The sequence below is a fragment of the Phascolarctos cinereus genome, unplaced genomic scaffold, assembly GCF_003287225.1.
Source record: "Phascolarctos cinereus isolate Bilbo 61053 unplaced genomic scaffold, phaCin_HiC Scaffold_4;HRSCAF=312, whole genome shotgun sequence".
Classification (NCBI taxonomy): Eukaryota; Metazoa; Chordata; class Mammalia; order Diprotodontia; family Phascolarctidae; genus Phascolarctos; species Phascolarctos cinereus.
The window spans coordinates 262,729,663-262,751,917 of NW_027555847.1; the positions used below are offsets into that span (position 1 = coordinate 262,729,663).

The 22,255-nt window shown below is 39.8% G+C and overlaps 1 protein-coding gene across 3 annotated transcripts in view; it reads right to left on the minus strand.

The window, feature by feature from the left end:
- Positions 1-22,255, minus strand: part of LOC110220501 (integrin alpha-M-like) — a 56,756-nt gene that overhangs the window by 31,772 nt on the left and 2,729 nt on the right. The window contains exons 2-14 of one of the 3 annotated variants that reach the window (XM_021004536.2): positions 21,844-21,949; positions 21,019-21,122; positions 20,561-20,631; positions 20,311-20,425; positions 17,331-17,461; positions 16,937-17,082; positions 4,242-4,395; positions 3,845-3,995; positions 3,480-3,553; positions 3,101-3,230; positions 2,840-2,982; positions 1,271-1,411; positions 949-1,158 (exon numbers count right to left, since the gene is read on the minus strand). In XM_021004536.2, the coding sequence (XP_020860195.1) occupies positions 949-1,158; positions 1,271-1,411; positions 2,840-2,982; positions 3,101-3,230; positions 3,480-3,553; positions 3,845-3,995; positions 4,242-4,395; positions 16,937-17,082; positions 17,331-17,461; positions 20,311-20,425; positions 20,561-20,631; positions 21,019-21,122; positions 21,844-21,949 (1,676 nt within the window). Of the gene's footprint in view, positions 1-948; positions 1,159-1,270; positions 1,412-2,839; positions 2,983-3,100; positions 3,231-3,479; positions 3,554-3,844; positions 3,996-4,241; positions 4,396-10,613; positions 10,944-16,936; positions 17,083-17,330; positions 17,462-20,310; positions 20,426-20,560; positions 20,632-21,018; positions 21,123-21,843; positions 21,950-22,255 lie in introns of those variants that run through there. The other 2 variants (XM_021004537.2, XM_078153031.1) reach the window with 2 other exon arrangements.

The window sequence follows — 22,255 nt, forward strand, 5'->3', positions numbered from 1 at the left end:
CCTTATCTTCCCCTCTCATAATCTCTGGTTTCCTATAAGGTTCAGCTCAAATGCCACTTCCTATATGAGGGTTTTCCTGACCCCCTGCCTGGCTGTTAGTGTCTCTCCCTTGATATTACCTTGTATCTATTTCGCATGTACACTTACGTGTGTATACATCGTTCCCTCTGTTAGAACATACACCTCTTGAAGGTAGGTATTGTTTCATTTTTGTCTTTGTATCTCTAGTTGCCAGCACAGTGAGGCACTTAACAAATGTTTGTTGATTGATCTAATTCTACACATTTTTTCCATCCTTCACTCTTAGAGTTGATTTTTAAAATTCAAGCACAGGAATTCACTTTTATCACTATGAAATTTTATCTTATAACCTTTGGGCCATTCTAGTCTGTCAATGTGTTTGAGTTTTGTTTTGTTGGGTTTTTTTTTTTAGATTCTTATTCTGTCATTGAATGTATCCCTCTCAGCTTAGGGTGATCTGCAAATTTGTAAAGTATGGCATATCTATCTCCAACTATATAAGGAAAAACTTCCAATACTGTGGAACCTGTTGTAGAATGGATTCTTAGTCAATTATGGGTTTTAGGAGATAGTCTCAGAGGTCCATTTCTACTCTAGGAGTCTGTTAAGTCTGTTGATGCCCAAATATGGATGGGTGTAATTATTCATACTTAACAATGATTTTTATTATAAAGGCTGTCTTTTTAATTTTTAATCCCTATTCCAAGCAAAGCGTTTGCACATACTAGGTGAGGGACAGAATGCTTGTAAAATTGAATGGATGTGATTATATTTATGTATGAATTGATATAATTATAATACTCATATGATTCAGGAGGGAAGCTTTAAATCACAAAGAGAATAGGGAAAAAGGGCCTTGAGAGAAGTCAAGGAAAAAAAATGAGATACTCAAAGGATGACGAGTTAGGAGAAATAAAATAATCTCACCTGGCTGTAGGAAGAGTTGATGCTGGAGCCAGCCATTCCATGAAACAAGTAGACAGCTCCTTGGTTCTCTTCCTCCCCTGGTGCCCCCACAGCCACATCTATTATCTTATCTCCATTTACATCGCCCAGCACAGCCAGGGCTGCCCCAAAACGACTGCATGAGTGCCCTGGCTGCCCTCGAAGAACAACTTCACAGCTCCATTTAGCTTTCTGAAAAAAGAACATCGTGACACACTCCAAGTCCTGGGCCACACTTCCAGCCATTCACTTCAGGTATGTCTAGCCAGGACCCAGATTCCCTGCCCCTCATTAATCTACTTACCCCTTGAGGTAAGGGGCAGACAGATACTTGGCCTCCCTGGTTCCGTTCAAAGTAATGAGGAGCCCCAATAAGGATCAGGTCAGTGTTGCTATCTCCATTCACATCTACTGAACACAGGGTTGCCCCAAAATAAGAACCAATCTGAAGAAGATAAAGATTAAGGCACTTCTCAGTCTCCACAAAGCCCTTTTGCTGGGCTGATAACACTGCCCTTTGGATCTTGAAGAGGGGACTGGACAAGTTCCAAGGTCTCTTCCTTCTCTCACATTCTATGTTTTCTTTTCTTTTTTCTTTCTTTTTTTTTTTTGGGTGGGGTGAGGCAATCGGGATTAAGTGATTTGCTCTGGGTCACACAGCTAGCGTATCATGTGTCTGAGTCCAGATTTGAACTTAGGTCCTTGTAACTCCAGGGCCAGTGCTCTATCCACTGCACCACCTACCTGCCCCTTCTATATTTTATTTCTAAGGATAAGGGTAGGGAATGGAGCATACTCAGGTGATGTCAGGCTCCTGTGTCATCTGACTCAGGCAAGTTAAAAGCAGAGTGAAGAGCTTAGAAGGTCCTGTTGAGGAGGCAGCTGGGGCTGACCTTGCAACAGAGGCATCAGCATCAGCCAGCACTTCGGTAGTATCTCTGCCTGTGAACTCAGGTAGCTTGCAGCCAAGCCTGATACACAAGGTTTCCCCAGGGAAACATCACAGCACAAGGCAGACAAGTAGAGAAAGCCCCTTAAGGAACACCCCCATCTCCATCCTGCCCCAGCTTCCCTGCTCTGCCAATAGACTGGGTCTTTGTTCTCTTGCTCTTTCTTTTTCCAGCTAATACACAGGGCTAGGCCAGGACAATATAGTAGGCCAGCCTAAAAACCAGGCCAGAAGCTCACATGCTTTCAGTGTTTATAGCTGTCTACCATTGGCCTCAGAGTGGGAGAGGGGATGGTGCTCTCATTAGAACTGCTAGCAGCACTTGCCACTCTTCTGCCGCCACAGATGGCCTTCCTGATTGGGCTAACCAATGGCTGAATACGACTTTGGTTCCTTCAGGTTTGCATATCCTGAAGAAAGTCTTGTTTTTTAAGTTGCACAAAGTATTATCCTTTATCTATTCTGTGTACCTGTTTATCCATATATAGTATATGCCCTTATCAGTCTTGACTCCCATGTTCATTGTTGTTATTCTCAAGATGACTGAGATGAAAATCTGTATATGTGAATTACTGACCACAAGAAGCTGAGGCCATAGTTACATACCTGAGGCTACATCTGTGGGAAAGAACCCCATAGCTTCAGATAGAGAGAGTAAAAGCAGGAAGCTGGAGTGTTTCACCATCCTTCCTCTCTGCCCTATCTCTCTTTTCACTTTTTTTTTTTTACATTTTTTTCCTTTTTTAGGCAATCGGGGTTAAGTGACTTGCCCAGGGTCACACAGCTAGTAAGTGTCAAGTGTTTGGTCTGAAGCCAGATTTACACTCAGGTCCTCCTGACTTCAGGGCCAGTGCTCTATCCACTGTGCCACCTAGCTGCCCTTCTCTTTTCACTTATGCTAGAACCACCATCCACATCACTCACCTGTTTCCCTGTAACCTCAGCTGTCTTCTCCCAAGTGTTAAAGCTCTTTTTGAACATTGCCACCATCCCTGTGTGTTGATATCGAGGAGCTCCCATGACCAGACTCTGGGTCTTCTTTTGAATAACAACATCAACAGAATAACCTGAAGAGATGAACCCACAAAATAGGAAGAGTATTTTCTCTTATGGATCCCACTTGAAGTGAGGCAAGATTCTTTTTCATAGCTCTCATGTTCCCAAACATGAGAGTTTCCCCCTTACCCAGGTAAGCATCATTCATGTCCAAATTCACCAGGGATGTGTTGATGAATGTGGGTTTATCAATTTGGTCATACAGAAAGGCCCCACCAGACCAGTCAAAGCTCCCCACTGTACCCAGTAGAGGCCCATCCTAGGAGAAAAAGATATTAGAACTAGAAGGGAAAGAGATAATTTGTGAAATCCTTATTGCTCAGCAGAATTGCTCCCATATCCCACTTCCCTCTGCCATGGAAAGAAGTGATGAAGTACTCCATCTACCAATCCAGACAGGAGGAATGATTTCTACTGACTCTTCTGACTTTTCTCTAGACCTTATCCCAATTTGTACCACTTCTACCCCGTTTCCTCACCACCCTGGATTTGTGTAAAATCTACTCACAGAGGTGAACACACCACTGAAGCCTTCCTGAGACATCTCAAACTCAAAGGAACTATTGCTCCCTGATTTGGTACCTATGGGAGACAAAATGTCTAGTTTTAGAGAGGGTAGAGAATTAGAGGATGAGGATCCAGTCACCTCCATTTCAGAAGAATGTGCTCTAGAGAAGATTTGGAGGGTAGGAATCAGAAGACCTGTGTTTTGGTGAACAGGAAGGAGACTAAGATGTGGGGAGTAAGATACAAAATTGATTGCATAGAATTAGACTCTAGGAGGCCAGAGATCTAGCAAATGGGGAGGAACGTGGCTATGTGAGGATGAAAGATAACTAGGCCTGGACTTGGGCACTGGGAATCCCACCTCACCTTCGATGGCAAAGATCTTCTCTTGTAGCTGGTTTTGGATGTTCCTCAGAGCCTCAAAGTTATCCACCTGAAAGATGTGCTCCTGTGGTGGGCTAGAGGCAATGGTCCTCAGTTCTTGCCTGGCAGCTGAAGTTCTAAAGGCACTTCCCACCTGTTACCAGGGGATGGCAGCAGGATCAGGGTCAGCATGTGAGCAGGTTCTAACTTTCTGGAAATTTCTGAGGAAGCAGACTGTCAACTCTGTTCCCTTTGTTAGGGGACAACTGGGTTCAAGGGTGGACAGAAGGAACCATAGCGGGTGCATTTATGTCTTACAAGCGAAACTACAAGGGAGGGAAAGCAAAAATGTTAGCTATACTGCTTGAGAAAGAGCCAGGGAGAAGCTCTTGTTCCATACCCCAATTGCATATCGGATGACCCCTGCTTTCTCTGCCTCTGGGATGACATCTCTGTAATTCAAACTATCTCCCTGTATCTGACCATCTGTGATGACAATGAGGATCTTGGTGGCATCTTCCCGGGCTCCATTCCATTCTTGAAATAGTTCTCGTCTGTCCAAGAAAAAGAAAAGGACAGTTTTCAATTTCCACTAAACCAAGTTGTGACAGACTTTGAGAGAGATAAACCAACAGCTTAGCTAATACAGAGAGTTAGGGACATGACAGATCATGAGGTGAACTCTGAGGTATGTCTAGTTCGGAGGAAGGGAGAACAGAAGATGAGTAACATGACTGAGTTACAATCAGTTCTGGGAGGGGCCATGCATGCAGGAAGGGCTTGATAGATGCCTGAAATAAGATGAGGGTCCTTGGTAATGAGGCCCATTTACCAGTATTCAAATCTAACCATCACTTATGAAGTGCCTCCTTAATTTTAAATGACACTGTGTGAGGCACTTAGAGGTACTTGGGAAAAAACACCAAACAAACAAAAAATTAGTCCTCTTCACTTGAGTGAAGGGGAAATGTTTGAAAAGAACATTGGGAAGATCTCAGAGAAGATGGTTGTGAAGGAACATACCTTCTCATGATCTCCTTCACAAATAACAATAGGAGTGTTGAAAAGAAATTAAATTCTCAGAAATCCTCATATGAAAATTTAAAATAAACAAGCAAACTGAAAGAGAGCTCTCACACAATGAAAATGTGTTTTGGAATAAGAGGCAGAGGCAAACATGTCAGAAGAAATGTATATTGAAATAGCATCCATTGTTGCATAAGAAACAATATGAGGCTTTTTGAAATGTACAATTACATCTTAGGAGGAAGTGACAGTGAAATTCTGAAATTTTGAAATCAACATGGAGAAAATATCAAGAAAACACAAGCAGATAAGATCAGAAATGACATAGTGGAGAGCAGAATGCCAGAAGATATAGATGAGACAACACAGGAACAGAAAATAATTGAATTGGAAAAAGATTTTAAAGTAACATGGTTTGAAGTGATGGATTTGGAAAACAGATAAAGAAACAAAAGTCTCAAAGTTATGGTAGTTGAAGAAAATATTAAAGATTACAAGAATCTGACCATTATATTTCCAGAGAATTGTAAAAGAAAATGTCACAGAAGTATAAAAAACAATGACATGTTTTAAATATAAAGGATTCATAGAACCCTCAAAAGGAGGAACTCAAAATTGAACTCTCTTAAGTGTACAACTGTTACATTTCAAAACTACGTTAAAGCAAAAAAAATCCTTTAAGATGCCAGGATAAATTATAAAAATATCAATTTAGATCTCATAGGAATTTTTTTTATAAGGAATCCACCCCTACATTCCCCAAGCCCCATCCCAACGCAGACCTGAAATATGCAAGTGTCAGTTTGTTGGAGTCCCAACCAGAAGCAATCCTGCAGTTATGTCACTCAGACCTAAACCTGCATCAGAAATTTGTAAGTTCAGACCAGAAAGGCAGTAATCTGACTTCATCCTAGATTACTTGGGACACAATGAAACCTGCAGTTCCCTAGCCTTAGCCAACCCAGAGATCCCAAGAACCCAGCACTCAATACCCCAAGAAACAACAGGGTCCCAGAAAATAAAGATTGGGTGCAAACAAGACCTTAAGATTCCTTTCAGAAGTGTGCAGACTAGAAAAAAAGAGTAAACAAAAACAACAAAAAAGTCACCCAAGATAAAAATCTGTTATGGAGCCCCAAGACAAAAACTCAGAAGATGAGAATAAATCCACAATATTTGAAAACAAAGCTTCAAAGACAAACACAGTTTGGGCACAAAGTCATCTGGATTCCTGGAAAAAAATGAGGCAAGAGACTTTTAAAAATCATGTATTATTAATGAAATGAAATTTTGTGAGGAAAGAATTAGAAAAGAAATAAGGACACTAGAGGAAAGATTTGGAAATAGCATTAACGGCTTGCTATAAAAGGTATGAAACATTACCCAAGTAACAGACTCTCTGAAAATTAGAGTGGACCAACCAGAAATTAAGGACTTAATGGGGCAGTGAAAAATAGTGAAATAAGGTCAAAAGGCTGAAAAAAGAAAAAATATAGGGTGCCTCGTATAAACACAATTGGCCTGGAAAACAGTTCAAGGAGAGAAAAAAATCAAAGAGCCATTAGGTTACCTGGATGCCATGACCACAAAAGAGCTTGGATATGATATTTCAAAAAATCATGAATGAAATTTCCTGGATCAACTAGAAACAGAAGAAAAAAGAGAGAATGCACCAGCTACCTCCTAAAAGAAACACAAAATGAAAACTCCCAGAAACATGATAGGGATAAACCAGAGCTTAGACAAAATACTATAAACATCTAGAGAGAATGTTCAAGCAAAAAAAAAAAATCCCAAAGCCTTCCTTTAAAGAGCATTCAAGAACCCAGGCAATTCTTCATTTCCCACCAGCTTCACTACATGGTTTTGACTCCACCATCACCATGACCCCTTGTTGGGTACTTCCCCTACCCACCTCCATTATGCTTTCAACTTCCTTTTGCATATTGCCTTCCTCCATTAGATTATAAGCTCCTCGAGGGCAGGCATTTTCTTTCTTTTTCTATTTGTATTCCTAGTGCTTAGCACAGTGTCTAGCACATAGTAGAAGATCAATAAATTTTGTATTGTATTCTGTTGTATTGAAAAATTTCATAGAGCCACAAACAGCATCACACAAGTTTTGGCAGCTACCACTATCAAGGGGAAAAAAACAAACAAACCCTGGAATATGAGATTCCAAAACTCAAAAGATGTAGGCATGCTACCAAGAGCAATTTGCCCAGAAAAACTAAGTACAATTCTATGGAGAGAAAATTTGACTTTAATGAAATAGAAGAAATTTCAGGTATTTCTGATAAAAAGATCCTAGCTGAGTAGAAACTTTGAAAAGCACACACAGGAATCAAGAGAAACATACATAGCTAAATATGTTTGAGCAATTGGAAAAGACAATATAAGGATAAAATGTTCACATCTTGACTGGGCAAAAAGGAACAACTCCCCCATCAGAACTCTAAAGTCATCAAGGGTTATAAAGGGAGTTAGATAAAAAGTAGTAGTTTGGCTATGTTTTGAGGGTCTTAAAAGAAGAAAGAAAAGAGGTGAGGGAAGGAATACACTAGTGAAGAAAAATAGAGAAAGGGGAGGGAAATTTACCATCCATACAATCTGGATGTGTAAGTAGAAGACTGTACATAGAGAAGAAGGAGTGGGAGAACCTCACATTCATCAGAACCAGTCAAAGGAAATTAGAGCACTTACAGGTGTGTGTGCACAAACACAGACACACACAAGTTTGGAATAAAATACATTCATTGAGTTGAATGTATTCAGCTGAAATCATTGAACAGGGAATACAATAAAGTGAATACAATGAACAGGGAAATAAGGGAAAACTGAAAGAAGAAAGTAAGGAATAAGAGGGAGAGCAGATTCAGGAAGGAATTGTTCATAATCAAAATAAACTAAAGCCTTGCAGGGTGAGTTGTGAAGGAGGTTAAAAAGTAAGAAAGAAAGAGTAAGAACCTATGATTAATGATTAGGCAAAGAGAAGAGAGAGTAAGGAAGCAGAAGCAGATTGCATCAAGCATAGATCACTGTGCATATTCCTCACTCAACCCATTCTTCTTCTTTGTAAAGAGAGAGGCAAAAGGAAAAAAGAGTAAAAAAAAAGGAATAGAATGGAAGGAACTATATAATTAATGATTATAACAGTGAATGTGGATGGTATGAACTCACCCATGAAATGGAAGAGAATAGCAGAATAAATTGGAAAGCAGAACCAAACATTAGACAGTTTAAAAGAACCACACTAGAAATATAAAGACTGAGAATTAGTTAAAATAAGGATTTGGAGCAAAATCTATTTTGTATCAGCTTAACTCAGAAAGGGGACAGTAATCATGATCTCAAACATAAATTTGTTTAAAAGGGATAAACATGGAAACTACATTATGGTTAAAGGTACCATAGACAATGAGTTCATCAATACTTTATATATGTACTAAATGGCATATCACCCCAAACCAAAACAAAACCTTGTAAACTGAGGGAGTCCCTATCTATTGGGGAACTGCTAAAGGAAGAGATGAAAGAATTATTTAGCAGCAAAAACTTGAGGACAGCAGTCAGGGTCTCAGGCAACACCAGGGAAGACAGGAAGGATAAACTTCAGACCAGGACAGTAAGACTCTCAGAGTCTTACATGCTCATCCTCGCTTCCTTGTATATTGCATTCTCACAAGAGTTGAGCTGGCCTGACTAGGGTACAGTATCTCTCCAGGTGGGACAGAGCTGGCTTATATGTCTGCTAGACCTGGGTAGAGTCACTGATGCTCATCTTGGGTGCTCAGCCTCAGACTAACTAATATGTAAAGGTGTTAGAGTTGGTTTTGGAGTCAGAAGACCTGGTTTTGAATCCTGCCTCAGAAACTAGCTGTACAATTTTGGCCAATCACTGACTCTTTTAGCTTCAGTTTCCTATTCTGTAAAATGAGGATAAAAATAGCACATATCTCAATGGGTTATAGTGAGAATGAAATGAGATATCATATATGATGAACTTTATAAACCCTAAAGTGCTGTGTAAATGCTAGTTACTGTTGTTCATGTCTTCTTTTTTCTTTCTTTCTTTCTTTCTTTCTTTCTTTCTTTCTTTCTTTCTTTCTTTCTTTCTTTCTTTCTTTCTTTCTTTTTTTTTTGGCTAGGCAATGGGGTTAAGTGACTTGCCCAGGGTTACACAGCTAGTAAGTGTTATGTGTCTGAGGCCAGATTTGAACTCAGGTCCTCCTGAATCCAGGGCCGGTACTCTATCCACTGTGCCAACTAGCTGCCCCCATGTCTTCTTTCCCTAAGGGGAATGGTGCCAACATATTTTAGGGATTAAGCATAATCACAAGGGTCAGAGGGAAGAATACTTTTGGATGAAAAGGGCATGAGTTCCTCATTCACATACAAATCCTTTAAATATTTGAAGATTGTTATTAGGTCCTTTTTCCTACATCACCTTTGCAAAATCTTTTCTACTTCAGACTGAATACCTCTAGTGCCAGGGGTATACTAGTAGATGTTTAACAACTGGCTTTCTGGAGGAAAAATATGTCCACACACATCATTATTAATTAATCTGCACTATTAATATTTTCTCTATCACTTTCTTAGGCCTAGAAAATTGACAACAAAAAAAAAGCCCTGATTTTTAGCTCTTGCTAATTTCTAAGGGGTAAACACATTGAAAATTCAACAATTGCAGCTGGTAAGAGCTAGCTCTAATACCTTCAACCATTCTTCATAGTGCTTGGTTTCCAAACACCTTGAAATCATAACCATCCTCTTATGGATATCTGTCAATATCTTGATTAAAATGAGATGACCAGAACCAAATAATGTATTTCAGATGCCATTTGACTAGGCAAAATTGAACAGAACTCAAATTGCGTTTTGTAACCCTGTCAACATGGCTCAAGATCACATTAGCCATGCATTAGACATTAGGCAGCAGAGTTACAAAGTTAATTCATATTGTCGCATGGACTATTAGAACTTCCCCAGATCGTACTTATACCAACTATTGTCTGGTCCTGGTTCCCTCATCTTGCTCTTTTGCAACTGGTTTTTGAACTGAAGTGTGGGATTGAACTTTTATCCCCGGGAGGGCAATAACAGTGAGGAGGAAAAGGCCAAGTTTGGGTCTCAATCCCCTGTGGAGTTTGGATTCCACATTCATCCAGAGAAATATCTTTTGCTAAATGAGAAAGACTAGTCAAACCCAGTCAAGGCCCTTTAAATCCATAGGGGTTGGCCAGACCAGAGGGTAAGGCTGGGCAGGCAAATTTGAATTGTTCTAGATAGCTAGCTGAAAAGGCAGAAAACCTTCTGGTTTTGATTGTCAGGGACCCCTCCCCACCCCTACCCCCAGCCACTTGGACTCCATAATTCATTGAGCTTTTCTGGACTGACCCAATCTCTGTGTACTACAAATCTTGATTAATGTTTGGCTTCATGGTGACTAGCTTAGTTTTCCTAACCAGACTACTGCCTTGCCCGTGGTAACCCCTATGAAGATAATCAGTGAGATTAGGAAAGAACCTTTAGCTGGTATCATTATAGTTCTTCTAAGAATGTCGATAGCCCAAGAGAGTAATTTCTGTTCATCATCATTTTGTGGTGGCCCCAAGAATTATGTTCAATACATTGTTCATTAGAAAGGATGAAAAATGATGCACTTATTATAGATGTAACTATTGCTACTAAAATAAATATGGCATTTAAAGATTTAACTCAAATATCAGGAAAGTTCACTTACCTGGAATACCTCAGTCTTTTGCCATTCTGGTTTAAGTTTTGCCTGTAGGCAAGAGGTTCACTTCCACCCATTTCATGTATTGAATTGCTTTTTTTTTTTTGCAGGCAGGTTGTTGATTTGATTCATGTAGCTCCTTTGCTATTCCATACAAAGGCAGTTCAAGCCTCAGCCTATTTGATCAAGCTTTTTCCACGACTTTCTCAATGGCTTTTCCCATGCATTGTCTACATTTTTCTTCTATCTATGCAAAGTTGAGTAACAACCTTGAAGGCAGTCATCAGTTAAATAATCATTAATAATTCAATGTCAGAGGTGGAGTAAAGGCAGGGACTCACCTGAGCTCTCCCCCAAACACCTCCAGATATCTTTAAATAATGACTCTAAACAAATTCTAGAGTGGCATAAGAAAAGCAAAGAAAGAGTAAAACACAAAAAGAAAGAGTAAAACAATTTTCCAGCCCAAAACAACTTAGAAGGGTCAGCAGGAAAGGTCTGTTGCTTCAGAGTGATAAAGGAGTGCCGTTCAGTGCAAGCCACACCAGCACAGACCAAGCCCCAGCAAACCAAAAGCAGGCCTCAGGACAACTGAGTCAGTGGCAGCAGTGGCAGTCTCCATACCTCTCAGCCCATAGATGGTAAGGGGATTGGAGAACAGGTCAGAAAGAGATTTACAAGTGTCTTCTTGCTGGCACCAGGGGCAAGACTCTGTTGTATTACCTATACTTGGATCTAGGTCGCAGTCATGGGTCTTAGTCCCAGTGTGAGAAGGAGCACTAACACAGCAGAGCTTGTGGCTGCAGGGGAGCAGGGACCTTGGTCACAGTTCCAGGGTTGAAAAGAGTGCTTGCGGTTGCTCACAAATTAGTGCACAGTACAGTAGAGTAGTAAACATACTTCTCCCTTGATCATACCACCTTGAAAGAGCCAAAAACTTACAGATCCCCAGAATTACCTCTGAAAACAGCTGCAGGGGCAGCTAGGTGGCACAATGGATAAAGCTCTGGCCTTGGAGTCAGGAGGACCTGAATTCAAGTCTGGCCTCAGATACTTGATACTTGCCAGCTGTGTGACCCTGGGTAAGTCACTTAACCCTGATTGCCTCACCAAAACAATAACAACAACAAAAGAAAGTAGATTTAAAAAAAAAAACAACAGCCACACAAAAAACCCTGAAGCTTGGGAATAGTGCTCCCTCCACTTGGGAAGCAGAGCCCCACCTTAGCATAAAGTTAAAAGTCAAGAAATAGGCTGAAAAATGAGCAAACAACAGAAAAATATCTGATTATATAAAATCACTTTGGTGACAAGGAATATCAAAACACACTCAGAAGAAGGCAGCAAAGCCAAAATTCCTGCATTCCAGAGCCTCGAAGAAAAATGTGAATTGGTTTCAGGTCAAAGAAGAGCTCAAAAAGGATTTTTAAAATCAAGTAAAAGAGGTAGAAGAAAAATTGGGAAGACAAATGAGAGTAATGAAAGAAAATCATGAAAAAAGAGTTGACACTTTGGTATGAGGCACAAAAAATACTAGATAAAATAACACCTTAAAAAAACAGAATAGACCTAATGGTAAAAGAGGCACAAAAATTCAATAAAGAGAAGAACTCCTTTGAAAGCAGAATTGCCAAATGAAAAAAGATACAAAAATTTGCTGAAGAGAAAAACTCCTTAAAAAGTAGAATTGGCCAAATGGAAAAGGAGGTACAAAAAGTTCACTGAAGAAAATGATTCCTTAAAAGTTAGAATGGGCAAGTGAAAGCTAATGACTTTATGAGACGTCAAGAAACAATCAAACAAAATCAAAAGAATGAAAAAAAATAGAAGAAAATGTGAAATCTGTCATTGGAAAGACAACTGACCTTGAAAATAGATCCAGGAGAGAAAATTTAAGAATTATTGGATTACCTGAAAGTCATGATCAAAAAGAGAGCCTAGACATCATCTTTCAAGAAATATCAAGGAAAATTGCCCTGATATTCCAGACCCAAAGAGTAAAACAGAAATTAAATGAATTCACCAATTGTCTCCTGAAAAAGATGGCAAAATGAAAACTCTCAGGAATATTATAGCCAAATTCCAGACCTCCCAAATCAAGGAGAAAATATTGCAAGCAGCCAAAAAGAAACAATTCAGATATCATGGAGCCACAGGCAAGATAACACAAGATTTAGCAGCTTCTACATTGAAGGATCAGAGGGCTTGGAAGATGATTTTCTGGAGGGCAAAAGAGCTAGGATTACAATAATCCTCCAGGGGGAAAAATGGATATTCAATGAAATAGAGGACTTTCAAGCATTCCTAATGAAAAGACCAGAGCTGAATAAAAAATACGACTTTCAAATACAAGATGCAAAAGAAGCATTAACATGTAAGCAGGAAAGAGAAATCATAAGGGATTCAAGGTTAAACTGTTTATATTTCTACATGAGAAAATAATATTTATAACTCCTAAAAACTTTCACATTATTGGAACAGTTATAGGAGCAGACATAGTCAGAAAGCAGACGTGTGAGTTGAATGTGATGGCATGATTATCTAAAAAAATAAAATTAAGGGATGAAAAAGAAGAATGCACTGGGTGGACGGGAAAGGAAGGGGTAGAATGGGATAAATTATCTGACATAAAAGAGGCCTGAAAGAGATATTACAGTGGAGGGGGTAATGGGGGAAGATAGGGGAAGGGAGAGTGTGAACCTTACTCTCATTGGAATTGGCTTAGAAAGGGAATAATATACACACTCAGTTGGGGGTAGAAATCTATCTTACCATACAGGAAAGTAGGAAGGGAAGGGGATAAAAAAAGTTGGGGTTGCTGATAGAAAGGAGGATAGTTTGGGGGAGGTATAAGTCAAAAGAAAAACACTTTTGAGATTGGACATGGTAAAACGAGAGAGAGAGAGAGAGAGAGAGAGAGAGAGAGAGAGAGAGAGAGAGAGAGAGTAGGATAAATGGGGAAAATAAGATGGAGGGAAATACATAGTTGGTAATCATTACTGTGAAAAAAAATTACGAGTTTCCCTGATAAAGACTTCATTTCTCAAACATATAAAAACTGAGTCAAATTTATAGAAATAAGAGTCATTCCTCAATTGATAAATAGTCAAAGGATATCAACAGGCAGTTTTCAGACAAAGTAATCACAGCTATCTATAATGTATATATATATATATATATATATATATATATATATATATATATATATCACTATTGATAAAATAAATACAAATTAAAACAACTTTGAACTACTACCTCACATCGGTCAGATTGGCTAATATGACAGAAAAGGAAGATGACAAATGTTGGAGGGAATGTAAGAAAATTAAAACATTAATGTACTATTGGTGAAGTTGTATACTGATTCAATCATTCTGGAGGGCAATTTGGAACTATGACCCACCCCCCAAAAAAGTATACCCTTTGACCAAGCAATACCATCACTAGGTCTATATCCCAAAGCGATAAAAAGCAAAGGAAAAAGACCTATGTGTACAAAAATATTTACAGCAGCTCTTTTAGTGGGGAAGTTGAGGGGATGTCCATGAATTGGCAAATGTCTGAACAAGTTCTTGTATATGATTGTGATGGAATACTATTGTGCTTTAAGAAACAATGAGCAGGATGCTCTCAGAAAAACATGGAAAGACTTACATGAACTGATGCAAAGTAAAATGAGCAGAACCAGGAGAACATTGTATGCAGAAACGGTAATGTTATATTATGATCTACTGTGAATGACTTAGCTATTCTCAGCAACACAATGATCCAAGATAATTCTGTAGGACTTATGATGAAAGGTGCTGTCCATCCCCAGAGAAAGAACTGGTAGAACCTGAATGCAGATCAACATTACTTTTTCTTTACTTTCTTTATTGTTCTTGGGTTTTTGTATGTTTTCTTTCACAGAATGACAATATGAAAATGTGTTTTGCATGACTACTCATGTATAACCTATGTCAAATTGCTTGCCTTCTCAATGGGGAGAGTGGGGTTAGAGGGAAGAAATTTGGAACTCATAATTTGAAAAAATATTTTAAAATTATTTTTATGTGTAATTGGGAAAAATATTAAATGAGATTTTTAAAAAATAACTCAGTGTCAATATGAAAGGAGCAGTCTAGTGGAGTGTGCCAGGATTTTTTTTAGTTTTTCGATTAGCTTTGTGTTGCTCAACATTTATTTTCAACAATTTGGATAATAGCATGCTTAGCAAATAAAAAATGAATTAATATTTGAAAAATGCTTAGCACAATGCCTATCAAGTAGTAGGCACTTAAATGCTTATTCTCCTCCATTCTATGACAAATCTGGTGATGGCACAAAGCTAGGTGGGATACCTAATATATTGTATATGAGAGTAAAGATCCAGAATGGTGTTGACATGCTAGAATGTAGGGCTGAATCTAATACAATGAAATTTAGTGGAGCTAAATGGAGTGCCACACTCGGCTTTAAAAATCAGCTTCACGACAGGGGCAAATAGGTGGTGCAGTGGATACAGCACTGGCCCTGGAGTCAGGAGGACCTGAGTTCAAATCTGGCCTCAGACACTTGACACTTATTAGCTGTGTGACCCTGAGCAAGCCACTTAACTCCATTGCCTAGTCAAGAAAAATCAGCTTCACAAATATGAAATGTGCAAGGCATGGACTGACAGCTTATCTGAAAAACATTTAGGGTTTTCACAAGTGCAACATGACTCAACAGTGTGATATGGTAGCTTAAAAAAAAACTAATACCATTTTAGTCTTGACTTCATAACAATTAGAGAAATCCAAAAGTAAAATTGGGTGCCAGTGGAGACACTGGGCTCTCCCTCAATGGAAGTCTTCAGGCCAAAGCTGGATGACCTTGGAAACATTGTAGAGATGATTATTGTTTAGAAATGTCTTGGAGGCAGCTAGGTGGTCCAGTGGATAGAGCACCAGCCCTAGATTTAGGAGGACCTGAGTTCAAATCTAGCCTCAGACACATAACACTTACTAGCTGTGTGACCCTGGGCAAGTCACTTAACCCCATTGCCTAGTCAAAAAAAAAAAAGTCTTGGGTCTGACCTTTAAGGTCCTTCTCAATTCTGAGATTTTGTGATTTGGTGTTCGTCTAATTTCAGCCTATTGTTCCAGTCTATCAAGTGCAAATCTATACAGATATGTTATTGATGCTTTCATCCAAATAACTGATAAAAATGTTGAACAAAACCAAGTTTTAGGCAGAATGCCATGGTCCTCTACTCAGTGTTTCTTAAAGCTTTCTGAATGCACAATGACCAAAAATTAATTCAAAATCAAATGCAGAATGAATCCGAGGTGTTTCTGGCAGCGCTTGCCCATGTTGCATCTTGCAACTTCACTGTAGCCTTGGTTCTAAACACAAAGCATGTGCACTTTGCACTGTGCATACCCTCAGGCAATGCAATGACAACACTGTTGAAATGGGAAAAGGGGTAAGGAGTGGAAAATGTTTAAGATGCCCTGCACTGGATGATGATGATGATGATGATGATGATAAATCAATACAACAAATAATAATAATATAAAATACTTATAATTAAATGTTATGGCTTTAAGGTTCTCAAAGTGCTTTACATATGTTATCTTTCATTTGATCCCCACTAGATCTCACTGAGCACCTCCTAGTCTGAGAAGGTATTCATTAACAATCCTTGAGTAGGGTTGTTCCACTAAGTGTGAACCTACCCAACTATACAAAGAACAGATAAAATAACTCAGAAGAAGAGAAGAAGAAGGGTTTAAATCAGTCTTCAAATATCTGTAGGCCTGTTATACTCTAAAGAGGAGCCTCCTTTCCTTATAGAAAGGAACTACTCAACTAGTTCTTTGTTATTCTGGGAAGCTGGATTAGGACCATGGTGTGAAACAATATAAGATTATAGGATCATAGATTTAGAGCTAAAGACCATCTCGTCCAGTCATCTAACTTTGTAGAGGAGAAAACTGGGGCAAGGGGGGTTAAGTGACTTGCCCAAGGTCCCTCAGGTAATAAGAGTCAAAGGCAAGATTTGAACCCAGGTCCTCTAAATGCAAAATTAGTACTCTTTGCACTGTATAAGCTGCCTCCCTTTGTGACAAGGAAGCAGATTTTGCTTCACCATAAGACAGGACTAGCAAATCGAACTGGTTATCCAACAATGAAACAGAATGTTTCTTTCAGAAGTCTATAAAAGAAAGCTGGAAGACCACGTGTCCACCCTACAGGGATCCTGTAGGAAAGATTTCTACATGAGATAAAAGGTTGGACTATATGATCTCAAAGGTCACTGAAAACTCTAAAATGTTATTATTTCAACTTGCAAGTCAGGAGCTTACACTACTTTTCTAATGCCTGAGGCCGTGTGTGTCTTCCCATATAGCTGGTTAATCGGATTCACCAAGTTTTGTGGATCAGGATCATTCTTGAAAGTATTGAAGGTGAAATGTATGTTGAAGTCATCAGAATACTGCATCAGAGAAAACTGGCAAAAGGTAGGGGAGAGTCTTGGATTACTCTGGAGAAGGAGCCCCCATTCAGAGCCCCTATCCAGAAAGGTTAGATATTTACTACAATCCTATCATACTTTTGGAAACTGTTTGCTTCCCCAGCCCTCCCTCTCCCACAATTCTTTCTTTTCACCCAGTCATTTAACACTCTTACCCTACTCCCATTCCTATTTGTTTCTAGTAACAGAACTTGGATGTCTGCAATTCACCTCACAGCCCTCACCTGTGTATCGGTTCCTTTGAACTGGTCCATCACCGTTATGACAAAATTCTTCATCTGTGTAAATTGCCTTCTTCTAATGCTACCAGAGCCATCAATAAGGAAGACAATGTCATTCACTTTCGTTGGACACCCTAGGGGAAAGCAAGGGGAAGAAACATTACTTATTATAAATAACCATAAAATAATAGAACTGGAAGGGAAAATCTATGGTTTAGCTCTCTCCCTTCAGGCAGTGAGTGATTACGTCTTTTGGGACATTAGAACATCATTCATTGACATTTCCATAACCTTAGTCCCTAAATAAGTCCAATGCCACTCAAGAACCCAACTACCCTGTTTCTTTCCCAGAAACTTAATTCATTGCTTCTGAGCATACCCGTACCCCTGAGCCTCCTGCCTTTCTGAGTATGGGTTTTTAAACTTTACTTTGAAAGTTCAATGACTCTGAGATCTCACTGATGTAAGTATTTATTCCATCCATGCAGAATGTAACCCATCCATGTGTTTTCATCTTGTGTGATTGTTTTTGGCTTTTAACAATTGAAAAATAAAATTTTATTGATATATTTTGTTTTTAACATCACCTATATTTCTCAAAAATGGGGCTACTAGCTGTTGCAGTGAATAGTGTGCTGGGCCTGAAGTCAAAAAGACTCATCTTCCTGAGTTGAAATCTGACCTCAGACACTTCCTAGCTGCGTGACCCTGGACAAGTCACTTAACCATGCCTCAGTTTCCTCATCTGTAAGTTGGAGAAGGAAATGGCAAATCACTCCATATCTTTGCCAAGAAAACCCAAAGAGGGGCAGCTGGGTGGTACAATGGATGGAGCTCTGGCCTTGGAGTCAGGAGGACCTGAGTTCAAATCGGCCTCAGACACATGATACTTACTAGCTGTGTGACCCTGGGCAAGTCACTTAACCCCGATTGCCTCACCAAAAGAAAGACCTTAGATTTATTCCATTTCCTTCTCTCTTTTTTTTCTTCTCTTCTCTATGCTCTATTCCTTGGCAATGTCTCTAGTTTCCCTCCAATCTGTTCTTTATTCTGTTAGCAAATTAATCTTCCACATGTGTAAATCTAGGGGAAGCTAGGTGGTGCAGTGAATAAAATGCCAGGCCTCAAGTCAGGAAGACTGATCTTCCTTAGTTCAAATTTGGCCTCAGACACTTACTAGCTGTGTGACCCTGGGCAAGTCATTCAACTCTGTTTGCCTCAGTTTCCTTATCTGTAAAATGGGCTGGAGAAGGAAATGGCAAACCACTCCAGTATCTTTGCCAAAAAAAAACCCTAAATGGGGTCATGAAGAGTCAGACATGATTGAAATGATTGAACAACATGTATAAATCTAGTCACAGCATTCTTCTACTCTGCCAGTACTTTGCATAATGCCTGGCATGCAGTGGGCACTTAATAAATGCTTGTTGATTTGATGTCTCTGTTCAAAAGCTTTCAGTTGGCTCCCTATAGATTACCAAATAAAGTCCACATACCTCAGCCTGGCTGACACAAGTTGGCATAATCTTTTCGAAGTCCTACCCATTCATCTTCATGACTGTAACTATCACTATATGAGTCTCAAATCTATGTTCTTGTTCTTTTCGTTCAGCTGCATTTGGCTCTTTCTAACCTCATTTGGGGCTTTCTTGACAAAGATACTGGAGCGCTTTGCCATTTCCTTCTCCAGCCCATTTTACAAATGAGGAAACTGAGGCAAACAGCTTTTTCACTTTTGCATTTCTAGCACCCTACAAAACATTTCTGCTTGAAATCGCTGGCATCATGGACTCAACATGCTCAAAACTGAGTTTATTTTTTTCTCCAAAACTTAATCTCTTCCTGATTTCCCAATTTCTGCCAATGCCAAAACCATTTGCCCTGTCTTCCATATTTTAAACCGTTGTGTTACTTTTGATTCTATCTTTTCCTTCACCCCCACCCAGTTTGAAATAATAATTTCTTTCTGGGAAAGAACACTTTTGTACCCTTCTTGTGCTCTTATCCTATTCTATTCTTTTTTTTTTTTTTGGCAATTGGGGTTAAGTGACTTGCCCAGGGTGACACAGCTAGTAAGTGTCAAGTGTTTGGTCCGAGGCCAGATTTGAACTCAGGTCCTCCTGACTTCAGGGCCGGTGCTCTATCCACTGTGCCACCCAGCTGCCCCACTATCCTATTCTATTCTTTACTTTGAGTATTTATAAAGTTACAGTAGAAAGAGCTAATGTGACATACAGACTTGGGTTCAAATCTTATTTCTGATGCTTACTAGCTGTGTGACCTGGGGGAGTCATTTAATCTCTATATCCTTTAGGTAACTGCCTAGGGTAGATCTCCTAGCTCTACATGAGTGCATTGATGGAAAGAATTTCCAAGCTGGGAGTTCCCTGTGCTGATAAAATCACAGACCCTTTTTGTATTCAGGTATATTGTAGATTTGTATATGCATGAATTCCAAGAGAACAAAGACTTTGACTTAATTATCTTTGTATTTCTCCCAGTGCCTATATATAATACATAGTAGGCACTTAATAGTGAAACAATAAATGAATGATTGAATGAATATATGATACATGGAATGCACTTAATAGTATTGAAATAATGAATGAATGAATGAATGAATCTTTGTTCTGGCTGGGACTCAGGACACTGTGGACCTCAGGATCACCTGGGATGATGCTGACCTGGCCCAGAGTTGTCTGATGTCCTCCAGGGCTGTGTTTAATTGCATTTCAGTATTATAGCAACCCCTGCTGGGATAATCATGTGTACCATACAGGAAAGTGGCCTACATATATCACTGATGTTATAGATACTAAACATAGATATGACAGCCTGATACAAAACCCCTAAGTTGACTGAATCAACACCAGGCAAATAATCCCTACCTTCCCTGGACCCCTGACACACACACTTATCAGCCTTGTGGCTATTCTTTGCATATTCTCCATACAAGAATCTGGGCACCCCAACAGTAACTTACCTTGTAGGGTTTCTGGGAAACTGTGCACTTGCTTCAGGTTTGAATCCAACATGAAGCACAAGCCGTTTATATATGCATTCTCTTTGCATGTTCGGTGTACTATAGGACCACAAGCCTGGGGAGCGGAAGGAATTTGAGGGGAATTCTCCAAAACATCAACTTTTTCTGCATCTAGACATTTTGCTGTACAGACTCCACCCTTCCCTGCCTTCTAGACTCCATCATTCTCCCATTATTCAGGCTGACTTACCAAAAGCTGTGAGGGGTTTACTCCAGCAGCCAGAGTGAGTCCTAGGGACATGTTTACTGCCTCTGGGGGCACTGGGGAGACACAGACATACTTTGAGAGTGTTGTCAAATATTTGGGTTTCTGCATAGCTAAGCTGAGAGTTATGGTGGAGGATGTCTCAGTCCTAAGAAATATGTAGGGTCTGGAAAGTCCAAGGAGAAATATCTAGGTGTTTGGCTTAGAGGTTTTTTTTTTGTGGGGGGGGGGGTGATAGGGGTGGGAGGGTACAGCAAGGATGGGAAAGTGATGAATTAAATGGTGGGGAATAAGAAACCTGAATTCTAGAAGGCGAGTTCAGTCTGTGAAGGAGAACAGAGGTTGAGGAGCAGGGTAGCTGGGTTCTCTGGTATATAAAGTCCTGGAGTAGAGAGAACATCAAACATACAGGATGGGCTCCTGGGTCAGGGGCTTTTACTCACCATTAATGGGAATGGCCATACAGGTCCTAGTGCCAAATTCACATTTGTAGAGTTGCCCTGTTTGGTTTGGTGATGTTCTCTCCAGGGGCGCCCCAATCACCACTCTGTGGGGAGAAGCCTGAATCTAATACCACAGGGGACAAGGTGTGCAGAAGATCTCCCACTTGGGGGACATGGAGAATGGAGGAGAAAGCTGTATTTTCTAGAAAGAATGGAGAAGGGGAAGAGAGGGGCACACAATCCAGGGTGGAGAAAGGGAAGGCTTTCACAAGCAGAGAAAGAATTATTGTAATCTATAGTGTTGTTTTAATTCTTGTATAATTCTTGATTCTGAGTGAAGGAAGTTGTGGCTTTTCTCCTGAACTATTAGAAATGGAGAAAGGATTTGAGATCAGAGAGGAGGCTGGGGGTGGAGGGAGGGGTGAAGTTGTGTAGGCAAAGGTTTCTCCAGTCCTCTTAACTCCTAAAATATAGGATTATAGATTTAGAATTGAAAGGAACCTTAGAGGTCATAGAAATAATCTAGTCCAATCTCTTTATTTTATTGTTGTTGGTCAGTTGTTTTTTTTTTTCAGTCATGTCCAACTCTTCATGACCCCATCTGGGTTTTCTTGGCAAAAATGCTGGAGTGCTTTGCCACTTCCTTCTCCAGCTCATTTTACAGATGAGGAAACTGAATCAAACAAGATTAAGTGACTTTGCTAGTAAGTGTCTGAGGCCAAATTTGAACTCAAGAATATGAGTCTTCCTGATTTCAGGCCCGGCACTCTATCCATTGTACCACCCAGCTCTCCATTTTACAGATGAGGGAACTGAAATCCTTACCCAGCTTGTTCAAACTCGACCACACTCTGCCCAAACCCAGCTCCATTTTCCTGGAAGACTGTTGCACTCTCAGTGTCCAGATTGAAACCATGAGAAGAGATCAGCCCTAGAGAGAGGAGTTGTTGGAGATAGTGTGGAGAGAAATTTGCTCCCCCTCTGCCTAGACTTCTTCTCTAGAATCTGCTGCTTTCTGGATCTACTTTGTCCTGCAGACATAGGTCTGTTAATGCCATCGTTCTCATCTCCTTCCTCAGTCCCTCTGCTCTCTAAGGTTATTAGGGCCATTTCCCTTAGCTCTTGGATTTCTAGTAGTGTCCCACTGTTAAATGGCTGTCCTTTCTCTGTCCTTTTGCTTTGCCCAATATAGTTTTCTTCTTTCTACTCTATTGAGTAATTTCCCCATTAAGCAATT